At 40.2% G+C, this 12,626-nt stretch overlaps 1 protein-coding gene across 23 annotated transcripts in view; it reads left to right on the top strand.

Annotated features, from left to right (window-relative positions):
* Window positions 1-12,626, top strand: part of FOXP1 (forkhead box P1) — an 875,723-nt gene that overhangs the window by 739,666 nt on the left and 123,431 nt on the right. For all 23 annotated transcript variants that reach the window (XM_086938895.1, XM_086938901.1, XM_086938902.1 and 20 more), the window contains one exon: window positions 10,732-10,915. In XM_086938895.1, coding sequence (XP_086795021.1) covers window positions 10,732-10,915 — 184 coding nt within the window. The remainder of the gene's footprint in view (window positions 1-10,731; window positions 10,916-12,626) is intronic.

Below are 12,626 nucleotides of genomic sequence, written 5' to 3'. Positions count from 1 at the left end.
AGTGTCCCATCGTAGATAACTTGACTAACATTATTCTCAGTTCAATAAAGTGAATACTGTTCAGGTGGGAGATAGGAGTACTTTTAAAGTATCATGGTTTTGTTAGTGCTTGAATTTCTGCACATGGTGGGTTTAATATAATATATTGCCAGCTTACTTTAAAGCTATGAGACACAGAAGACTCGTGGTAGATTGTCTAAAACAAGTGTATATGTGTGTGTGTATTATGTTTAACTTGTGTCCTGTAAAATCAAGCAAGGCAGAGTGCTAAAAAAGTGTGACTGCTTGTCATCCAGAGATTATTAGAGTTTATGTTAGGCAGAAGGGAGTAGCCTCAGAAAGGAAAACAGACCTTTGACAGAGGCTTTAGGGAGGGGATCAAAAATGCAAGCATTATCAGGAGATTTCAGCATTTTCACGCTAACTACTGACCTGACAGCAGGACTGCACAGAGACCTTTTCTGTATGCATTCAATTGTGAGAAGTAAACAAACTGACTTGTATCCTGTGTTTGGTAACTGGGTGGGGAGCACACTTTGGCAACGCATGTTGCTTTTAAATTCTTTCTTGGACAATGGGCCTTGTATACTTTTATATCCTGGCTTTTCAAACATAGAGAGCTGGTATGAGCTTTGTTCGGCAGAGCCCAGAAGACAATGATGTTTGGTTTGTTTTAAAACTGATTGCTTTAAATGTTAGTTTTCATCACTCGCCCAGGAACAAAAACTGGACATGTCTGATTAAAAAGTGGTGGGCATTCACACACATCTTCAATATAAATCCATAGATGTCCAAAGTCTTTTATTGTGATACATTTTATTTTAATACAAAGCTATGTTTGTAACGGTTAGGGAGGGCTTCTTTGAGGCCAATACAAATTATGTGAATGGACGAAATATGAATTTCAGTGCTGATGGAGAAATGCTGTGTTTTTGCTTTGTTTTCAAGTATTTTAAATATAGGCTTTTGATATATACTAATGACCAGTTTCACTGTCGCATATTCTTCTCAGGGAACCCTTTATAGTCTGCAGGATCTAAATTATTAAGGAATACAAATTACTGGCATGTTTAAGTAAAAAAGGGAATGGGCAAACCAGACCAACCTGAACATTTTCATATAAGGCATAGGATACCCCCTGCTGTACGTTATAAGGGTATTGTAAATCACTGAGGAGTTCCTTTGTCAAGTTAAGGGACTCTGGGGTGACTTTCAATATCCTTATCATGGATTGCTGAGGGTATTTTATCCCATATAATACATGGTCGAACAGTCACCTTTACCACAAACCACTTAAATCTTAGCTCTTAGAAACATATTATAATCATTTCAATGGAAGTCGGTTAAAAACAAAAAAAGCTGCAGTAACTCTGAATGTGTAGAAACCTGAAGAAAGATCTATTATCTAAGAAATGCAAAAAAATGTTCTTTCTGCTTGCACTGTATGCTAGAAAAACAGAGCAGAAGAAAGAAAAGTAAGGCTTCATTTTCAATGCTTTAAACAGCTGCTTTCCTTATGCTGTGTGACCTGACCTGCCGTTCACCTAAGCTGCTGGCTCTTATTGTAATCAGCTACTAGTTCCCAGGCTCCAAGCCCAGTTATCTCCCCTTGCTCCTGCATCGCTCTTGCTCATGTCTTCTCCTTGCTTTCTTCTCCCACTTTTTTGTTTGCCTTCTAGTTGCTTTTCCCTCGTTTTCACTGCTTCTCTTTGCTTTCCCCCCATTTTTATTGCAGTCTTCTGCTTTTCCCTAGTTTATCCTGTTCTCCTTTTTTTCCCCCTAGTTTTTGAGTGAATTCTCCTTGATTTTCCCTCGTTGTCACTGATTTTGCCTTGCTTCGTCCCCTGTTTTTTGAGTACCATCTCCAAGCTTTTCCGTCATTTTCAATGCCTTCTCCCTGCTTTTCCCCCTGTTTTTTGAGTGCCTTTTCCTTCGTTTTCGCTGATTTCTCTTTGCTTTCCTATCAAGACCTGGCAGTTCAAATGAGCCTCTGGGACCTGCAAGTGCCTGGACACCCTGTTGGGTGATTAGCCTCACTTTACCAATTCATTATTATTGATTGATTGATTGCTTGACTAGTTACATCACAAGTCACTATTTATAAAGGAATTAGAGATGGCCGTTTATACAGGGATTGCAGAATCCCATGTAATATATATATATGTGTGTATATATATATATATATATATATATATATATATATATATATATATATATTACCTACTGGCGATAGCCAGTAGGTATATATAGTTAGGATTTTTTTCCTATGGGACTTTTGAAAATTCTATGTCTAATAACTTTGGCGTTTGTGGACGGAATCGGCTGAAATTTTCAGGAAAATGGCTCATTTTGTTTCTGAGCAGCTCCTGAAAATTTGGGGGGGGTTCGTCAAGGGGGGGCCGAGAAAAAAGGGGGGTCCCAAAACGCGTTTTTCCCATGTTAATTTCCATAGGGCGGTTGGACTCACTTTTAGCCCGAACGGCTGAATGGATTTCCACGAAACTTGGCAAAATTGTAGGGACTGTTAGCCCGATGTGCCTTTGCTAGGTCTCAATATATGTGCTTCAGTGGATTTTGAGAAATTAACGTTTAAATCAAGATATATATCTGTAACAGCGCTCCGGGCAGCGCTCCGGTTCGCGAACTTTTCGCGTATCGGAACTTTGCGAAGCGAAGCTGATTGGCTCTCCGGTGTCTGTCAACATTCTAAACAGTCCGGTGCGGCCGCCATCTTGTCTCTCGGTAGGATCGAGAGACCAGAGGAGGCCAAAACAAAGGGGGAAATGAAGGAAAGGGGGCAAGGTAGACCCCTTCTGACCCCCTAGGATTGATGAGGGGGATATTATAGAGCCACGCCGGGCCCAAAAAAAAAAAAGAAAAAATCCGATTTTTTCGCCGTAGAGACGCGTCTTGGTTCGCGAACCGGGCAGCTAACCGGGCAGCTAACCGGGAAGCTAACCGGCAGTGTAACCCAAAAAAAAAAAAAAAATCCGATTTTTTCGCCGTAGGGACGCGTCTTGGTACGCGAACCGGGCAGCTAACCGGGAAGCTAACCGGCAGTGTAACGGGAGTCTGAGGAGTAGCTGATTGGCTGTCAATATTGTAAACAGTCCGGAGCGGCCGCCATCTTGTCTCTCGGTAGGATCGAGAGACAAGAGGAGGCCAAAACAAAGGGGGAAATGAAGGAAAGAGGGCAAGGTAGACCCCTTCTGACCCCCTAGGATTTATGAGGGGGATATTATAAAGCCACGTGGGGCCAAAAAAAAACAAACAAAAAAATCCGATTTTTTCGCCGTAGAGACGCGTCTTGGTACGCGAACTGGGCAGCTAACCGGGCAGCTACCGGGAAGCTAATCGGCAGTGTAACGGGAGTCTGAGGAGAAGCTGATTGGCTGTTATCATTGTAAACAGTCTGGAGCGGCCGCCATCTTGTCTCTCTGTGGGATCGAGAGACAAGAGGTGGAAAAAAAAAAGGTGTAAATGAATGAAAGGGGTAAGGCAGACCCCTCCTGAACCCCTAGGATTGATGAGGGGGCTATTAAAGTTCCCTGGGGGGTGAAAAAAAAAAAATTGCGATTTTTCGCGGTAAAGGTGCTTCCTGGTACGTTAACCGGGCAGCTAACCGGCAGCGTAACGGGAGTCCGACATATTGTGTTTTTTGAACGTTTGTGATATGTGCACGTGTGGATTTTGTCTAATTAAGGTTAAAAAAATATATATATATCTTTAAGCGTGTTCTGGCGCGCTTACGTTTTGGGTTTGGTTTGCGCTGCAGAGACGATACGTCACGGTTATGCGATGCATCATGAGGCGTCTCACGGGCTACGTGATACGTCACTTAATAAAGAATATATTTTACAGCTATAGATATTAGCTTTTAAAAAACCAATGAAATTCACAGAAAAAACCATAGGTTATAGACCATATATAGTTAGGAATTTGCATTTACAAAACCTTGAAAATTCACTGAAAAAACCATAGGTTATAGACCATATATAGTTAGGGATTAGCATTTAAAAAACCTTATTTTATTTGCACAAAACCATTGAAATTCCATATATAGTTAGTTGCACTAACTATATATCGCGGACCCGCAATCCACTGCTAATGATGTCACATATTACATCATTCATGACATGGTCAGTGACATCACTGATGACATCACTGATGACATCTCAAATGACATCACTGATGACATCACTGATGACAACACCCAGTGACTGTATGTTTCTGTAAAGTTAAAATATGTCTTACATATTGAAGAATGAGTGGATGTATAAGTGTCTGGATGAAGGATTTAGTAGGTGCATGACTGACTGTATGAGAGAATGATTAAATGTGTCTCACTGAGTGCATGGGTTAGTGATTAAAGTGTCTTAATTTGGCAATCAATATTTATGTTCTTCTGTAAACTGCTGCATGTTTAAATCAGTAGCTATATCAGTAACTATATGGGTTATTGAATGGTTGCCAAAGTATTTGTATGGGAGACTGAGTGTGTGTGTGGGTGGCTGGGAGGTGTATAACTCTGTGCATAGATGTGTGAGCGGTTGATTCCCTAGGTGTATGGGTTCAAAAGTGCATGTAGAAACAGCTGTATGGACAGTTGACTGTGTGCATGAGTATATTGGTGAGTGAATGGATATCTCAGTTCTACATGTCAAAGTAAGTACATATGTAAAACACACTCCATGTGAGAGTTGACATATATAAATAACGGAACATAAGAGTCAGTGAATGTGAGAGTGGCTGTATGAATCATTGTGAACTTGTATCAAGGATTGTATAAGAGAGTAAATATGTGTTAGTATATGTTTGAATAAGTAAGGTGTGTATAACTGTATAGTTAAGGAAATGGAGATGTGATTGATTCTTTGCATGACTGAATAGGTGTGTGAGTAACTCCATGGATGTGTGACAGTCTGTGAGTGCCTGTTTACACTGAGTGTATCAAAGGTTATATTAGAGTCTGAAGATGTATTATCACATAAATGATATCATCAGTGATGTAATCAGTAATGTCAAATGAGATGTCAGTGATGTCATCAGTGATGTCATTTGAGATGTCATCAGTGATGTCATCAGTGATGTCATTTGAGATGTCATCAGTGATGTCATCAGTGATGTCACTGACCATGTCATGAATGATGTAATATGTGACATCATTAGCAGTGGATTGCGGGTCCGCGATATATAGTTAGTGCAACTAACTATATATGGAATTTCAATGGTTTTGTGCAAATAAAATAAGGTTTTTTAAATGCTAATCCCTAACTATATATGGTCTATAACCTATGGTTTTTTCAGTGAATATATATATATATATAATATACTAGCAGCCCGCCCCAGCGTTGCCTGGGGCAGAAAGGGGCTGGGGGCAGCATTTGAGGCGTGCGTGCACTTCTGCCCCCGGCCCCCTCCCCTCCCGCCCGTGTCCCGGAGAGCCTGATCCTTACCTCAGCCGCCAGTCCCGCTCCAGGCGCCCAGTCCGCACAGGCCGCCACTCTCCAGGCGCCCCGCCTGCACAGGCCGCCACTCTCCAGGCGCTCCGCCCGCACAGGCCGCCACTCTCCAGGCGCCTCGCCTACACAGGCCGCCACTCTCCATGCTCCCCGCCCGCACAGGCCGCCACTTCGCCCAGCAGCAAGCAGGGCCGCGGCAGTCCTCCCTGCTGGTCGCGATCTTCGGCGCCATTTCCGAAAGTGTTGCCAGGGAGCGCAAAAGCGAATGATGTCATCACGCAGACGTCGTGGCCGGCGCTACTTGCAAGGGACTACTTTATTTTTATTTCGAAATTTTTTAAACAACGTATATATATTTTTTTTAATATCCTATGTCCTTCTGCTTGCCCTGAGGTTTTCAAAGATGTCTTGGGTGTTTTGATTGGTGGTGTACTTTTCGAGTTTACCTGGCTCAAAGGTTTGTGTTCTCTCTTTATAATAGTAGTATGTATATATATATATATATATATATATATATATATATATATATATATATATATATATATATATATATATATATATATGTATATATATATATGTATATATATATATATGTATATATATATATATATATGTATATGTGTGTGTGTGTGTGTGTATATATTTATAAAACATTTAGTTTTTTTAATGTCCGAGGAAACTGATTTGCCTTCAGTTATTGAAGCCTCCTTTAAATAAGCCAGTCTCACTTACCAGTGAAATATATGAAGGTGTCCTCGAGCAATTATTGACCCTCATGCCGCAGAATTCACTTTATCTTCAAGTTGCTGCTTTGCTGAAGGATAAGTCCTTTAAGACCTGTTTAGGAAGGGACTGCTGCTCTTGAGACCAATGTCAAATTACCAGTTGAAGAAATATTTTGTGGTCTTTCGGTTTCAGAGTTGGGTTTTGAAGTTACTAGCATTGGTTCTTCATAGAATAGTATGAATAAACCCTGACTGGTGAATCTTAAAGACTTCCCCAACTTTTTCCCCCCAGTAGATTGGAGTTTAAGTTTGAAGCTGGGATTTGTCCAGTGTATGTTCAAGAGGGCTAGATCCATGCCAGATTTCCAGAGTACCCACTTGGGATACAATTAAATACACTGAATCTAAATGGAACTCACTTTCATTTCCGCAACTGAAAATCTAGTGTGGAATTAAGCATATACATCGAATGCCCTTCTTTGAGTGGCCATATGTTTAGGACATTTTATATTTCATAATACATAAAGAAAGAGGTATTATGCCTGTTCACCCATAGACTGTGTTGGAGAGCAGCTGGACTCGTAGAGTACTGAAGACCGTCATTGAAACCTTTACACAAAAGGAATTTGGAGCCCTATTTAATTAAAAAATAATGTAAAAGTACAGGGCGAGATTTACGTTTGTACCTCAGCGTACTTGTACATAATTTTTTTTTCATTTTGCAAATATTCCTAGAAGTTCACCTGGAAAGTTACACCAGGTGCAGATTTCCAGACTTACTCCTTAGGAATGTCATGAAACATTTATAGATGTTCCTTGTGCGAAAAGTTTACATTGCATGAATTTCAGCACAGAGGGAATGTCGTCCACTCTGCAAATGCATATATTGTTTTTTTTTTCTACCCATTTGGGGACATGGGGTGGTGTGGTGGTGATGAGGAGAGAAGATTTTTCTCTTTGGAGAAAGCCCTTCTCCTACCACCTTACAAAAGGTGCATGGATCCGACTCCATCCCATCTAATAAGGATGCAAGGGATCTGCTTTTGGAGGAAGGCTAGCAAGCCATCCTTGATGCTGATGGATATGCATGCCACGTTGAAGTAGTCTAAAATGGCTTTGTCCATGGCTGACAGTAAGTCACTCTCAGCCAGTATTTAGGTGGTTACTGGCCAGCTCTTATTCAGAAATCTTATGAAAATGCTGAAATAGGAGACCGTGTGCGCATTAATAGAAATAAACATCCAGAATGTGATCCAAAAGATGTCGGACAAAGCCAAGCAAGCCCATATTTGGGAGTTGTTTGGATAGTGTTGCGGCTGTGCAGTATTTGCTTTGACATTCATGTATTTATTTGTAATAATGCCACAAGTTTGCGTAGAAGTACCAACCCGCCAATGACTCTTGAACTTTAGTAGCTTTCACGGTACTGTTCTTCCTATATTCCAGCAATCCGGTGAACGATGTCACAATAGCTCTCAAAACCCAAGCAAATTTAATCCACAAAGCAACATTTAGGGAAGCCTATTGTTGGTGATTGTGGACATGGGGGACTGGGTTAAGAACATTATTTTTTTCTCTACGCGGGATTGCCCTTTTGAGTAGTTTCAGACTAGTTATGTCACGTTTGGGTGGTTGTCTGCTTTCTCAGGTAGGAATAGGAAGAAAAGAAGGGCAGTGATGATGCAAGTGAGCGCGAGACTGTTGGTGGGACCCAGGATATTGCAAGAGAAGAGATGTTTATATTTCAAAGAAGCTTGTTTTTTAAGTAATTAGTAATGCTACCTGAAACTAGTCTCTGCTTTTTAACAGCTTGCTTAAAGCTAAAGCATTGCCAAAAAGGAGATCGTAATGGTTTTGTCCCTATTTAAGGTCAATGAATTAGTTATCCACCACCCCTTGTCCATATATTGTTTTTGAATTTGTGACAACATGTGTATTACATGTTTTGCATTCTGCTACTGTTCATCTGTGCTTATTGGTGGCGCCTCTGGAATGACGCATTTAAGTAAACAGCATTGATATTTTGTTTATTGTCCTTACTTATTGAAGCGATGAGCATTACAAAACGCCCAGTTTGAGGTGAATTTCAAGCCTAGATGCACGAAAGTGTATCGGTAGGAAATACAATGTAACGTAACCAAAAATCATTAGGTTTCCTAAGATTAACATCAAATGATAAAATAGCTAAGTGGACGATAATTTTAAATCCTTAAAGACTTTCAGAAGTGTTAAAACCTCTTAAGTAACACCGCATCCGAGTTATTTTTGCTTGCAGAAATCTTGCAGGCACGAAAGAGTTAATTTGTGCACTCATTCCTGGATAGGAGCAGCACCTTGATAGAGTTCTTGGCACATCGAGCCAGTTGGATAATTTCCTTCCATTTATTGTATTTCTGCAGTGTATTATCTTTCTATCACTCCGGTAAATTGCAGAGGAAATCTACATTAATATGTTTTTGGCTGGCTGGAGGAACTGCCAGAGTCTGGTGCAATAGGCATCCAGTGTTTCACACAACACAAGTTATTGTTTGACCAACAACTGAAACAGAGGTGTATCAAAACGCAAAGCTTTTCATGGGTTTAGGGAAAGTAAAATGATAAAATGCGAGATGTGAATGGCGCAAGACTGAGCAAGTTTGCCAACTCCCGCCAAGCGCAGGCGTCTTATGCTTGCAGGGCTGCAAGCTTTAAGCGCTCCCTTCTCAAATAAGATGTTGTTCACTAAATTATGAATGTGTGTAATTAAAATCTAGTGGCTGATCCCATGAAAGATTTACAATGTTATTTCATCGTTTGTCATGGCTAATTAACAATATTAGATGAAGTTTTTCTTCTCCAAAGGTCTGATTTTTTTCTAATTTATTTGTGTCAGAAGTGATAAACAGAGCACTTAAAACGGTTCTCTCTGTTAAGGCTGAGAGCGATGCACACGTTCACATCACACCTTAGAGGGAGCGCTGCCACCGGTGTTGCCGTATACTGGTTTTGATCAAATGCCACGCTGTATAGTTTTGGTTCCACCTCAAACTTCTTTGTTCCATCACCCTTTATTCCTCTGTTTTCCAATCATCATTTTTTTTATGGTTGTCTTCCTCTTCTCTTATTTCTTTATTTCCTTCACCTCTCTTGCTCTGGGTATGAGTCTGATGATAAGCAAGCCACTGTTTCCAAAAATCAATTCCAATGTTCCCCTTTTAATACCACTGGCACAAACAAAGCACTGGTACAGCTCCAACTCTGTTCAAAATTGTAACACTTTTCAGTAGAGCAAGATTTTGAAAAAGCAGTGAATCTTCTTATTTGTGTCTTGCTTCTTGCCGAAGAGACCGCACTCTGTTTACACATTTTAGTAGAGTTCTACATGGATACTATTTGGTCACTTTGGAGTGTTAAACAATATGTTGGAAATAATTTTCACATTAAAACAATACCTAGTCATCAAATCTTAACAGTGGTGAGTGCCTAAATTGATTCTAGGTATCCTTATCCAACAGTCTTAAGCTTTTATCCAGTCGAATGTGTGTAGTTGAACGTATGAACTGTTCCGTTTTCAGTAACTGAGTTCAGTATTGAGGTGGGGGCTCAGTTGCTTCCATACTGTGGGGCCTAGCAGACCCGTAGACCACTGCCGCTTCTTTGCAAGCCTGTTTGGTGAGAATCTTCATACATGAAGTTCTGTGTTGGTCTAGATAGTTCCTGGTGGCCAGACACTTTTCAACTGAGAATGCAGGGTTAAAAATTCAATGTTAGACAGCAATGGTAAATGCACTTGCACTTTAGTTATCACCTGTGATATTTTACGTATTTTATTAGACTGTATGAAGGTTTTAGATATACGAAGAGAATTTTTAGGTCCGATTTTTAAAAATACGTGATTAAAAATAGGATGCAAGCGGTAAACCTCTTAGTAGGAATGGTGAATTTAGATATTGCCTGTGCCATGGGGAAATTCATAAATAGTTAGTGTTTCTCAAATGTAAAGAACGACGATGAATTTTAGATCTTTAGGAGAATGAGTTTTTTACTTGCCCAATAATGGAATATCTGATTTTAATAAATTTGAAGATAATTGTTTTTATTTTAAAGAAAATGTGTTATTCAGACATGCAGAAGATGTATTGCATATTTTATGCTATTGACTTGTGTATTTATTTTGATTGAGTGAGATGCTGTATTTGTATATCTTTATGGTTGTAAAAAAAACAAATAACGTTTTTATTGATTGACTGACAACTGAGAATGCACCACTGATGGTGGTCAAAAATACTGAAATGATGTGAGATAGTGGGAAAGGGTGCAACACTAGCTCTCAAGGCATTTTAGGTGGTAGTTGTCCTCTAGGCATAGGACGTATATGATCTTAACCTCCAATTTTTTGGGCGAAGTTTTTGTTTTGGTGGGCCTACCATCGTAGGCTAAGTAAGTTGATGCTATGTACGCTGTTTAATTAATGCATCTTGGTAGTGGAAGATTCAGTAATGCTATTAATTACCCCGCACTGCAATACATGACTAACCTATTTGTTTCTTGGCTTTTTCTTTTAGCATCAACAACAGCATCAGCAGCAGCAGCAACAACAACAGGTCGCAACACAGCAGTTGGCTTTCCAGCAGCAGCTCTTACAGATGCAGCAACTGCAACAACAGCACCTCCTTAGTCTACAGCGGCAAGGCCTGCTAACGATTCAACCGGGGCAGTCGGCTCTTCCGCTGCAGTCTCTTTCTCAAGGTATCTTGGCAAAAGGCGCCTACCCTCTGCTCTAGTCCTAATAATGTTTGTAGTTACCAGCTTGTGATTCCAATCTCCCTTGAAAAGATTATATAAACTACAGCGAGTTGCACAATTAGTCACTGTGGTTGCCTTTTCTTGCTGCTATGGTCGTTCTCGGTGGATGCCTTCTTCACAATGACTGTGTGAATTACTGCTACCAAAAGTCACTTTTCATTATTACAGAACAATTATGTCAAAATAGTGACACAAGAGGGTTCAGGAAACAAGATGGGCATTGGTGAATTATTTGTTTATGTGCTGTAGAAATGTTAGAACACGAATTACTGACACCTTTCTTATCCTTTTGGAGGGAAACATCCTTAACATCTGTAATTCTCCCGCTGGGTCTAAGCTACCAGAATGTCCTACCCTGCTGTGATAAGGCTGCTCATTAAGTGGCATTGTTTAAGTAGATCAGTTATTATGTCCAAATGGGGGCCGCTGGGAGGCGCAAGACCGCTCCCTTGTAGTGGAAAAAGGGGTGCCCCCATGCATGAAGTGTAATCTATGTAGCAAGACGGCTTGCAACCCAGCTGTTGTGGGTTTTAATAACAGTAAAGGAGAAGTTGTCCCTACAAACTATTGTATAAGAGCTTATTTAAAACGTAAAATGAAACTGATTTGGTGGCAAATAATTCCAAAATGCACTAATGTGCTTTCAAGTGCTTGATCTAATGGTGCAAGAAAAGAACAGTAGGCAGGGTTTAAGCTGCAGAAGTGACTTACTTTAGAATAACTTAAGAATTGATGTCTATCTAAAAAAAGGTATTTTATGACAGATGTTGGTAGTTTAGAACTGATGTCATTGTAAGATTTAAATCCACTTTATGCTTTGTTGAGCACGGCCACCTGGGTATTGAGAAGCAAGGACAAAAAAGGTTGAACAACTCTGTTTATCTCCGAGCCTATGATACCTGGGCTTATAAAATTGAGTTCCAAAAAGGGTGATCTGTCATCTTTCCCCAGAACATACATTTTTAAACCTGTGCCTGCAATTTCCTTACCAATGAAGGAGGCACTTGTACTGCAAGAAATGCACCCGATATAACAATCTTTGCTGTCAGACACTTTATTAAATCAGCTTATAATCACTGTTTCTTTTAACCTTTTTACAAATGCAACCGAATTTAAGACCGGGTCATGTGGTATTTGAGGTCTGTTAAATGGTTGACGCTCTTGAAGTATTTCAATGCTCCCACATGATTCATGTGCCGTTTATGACAAGATTGTAAGTTTTACAAGTGCTTCTCTGGAGTAGAGCGAGATTTATTTTTTGCTCTGCATAATTAGCGCATCCTCCAATGTTATAATCACATAATCATTGCTATTTTTCATGTTGACATAAACATAATTTGGAGGCATCTTTCCCTAAAGGACGCAAGGCAATTTTTTTAACCAACTCCCCTCCCCCTCAACCCCCTCGACATTAAATTGAAAAGCTCAGAAATTGCATCTCTTGTCAAGTAAACATGTTTTCAAGTAATTGCAACATGTAAATCTTGTTGCTGAGATTAGCATACAGTAGCCAGCGGTGTAGCAAGAACATAGGGAGACAGCTCCCACCCACACCCCTCACCAATAAGGGGGACATACCTATGAAACTCGAATGCTCCCATGTCTTATTTAGCCGAGTGTACCCACAAGCTATACAGTCCCACAGGCTTTAAAT

Source organism: Lissotriton vulgaris, chromosome 9 (assembly GCF_964263255.1).
Source record: "Lissotriton vulgaris chromosome 9, aLisVul1.2, whole genome shotgun sequence".
NCBI lineage: Eukaryota > Metazoa > Chordata > Amphibia > Caudata > Salamandridae > Lissotriton > Lissotriton vulgaris.
Note: the sequence above shows the minus strand (reverse complement) of the source record. Positions and strands in the feature narration are given on the sequence as shown.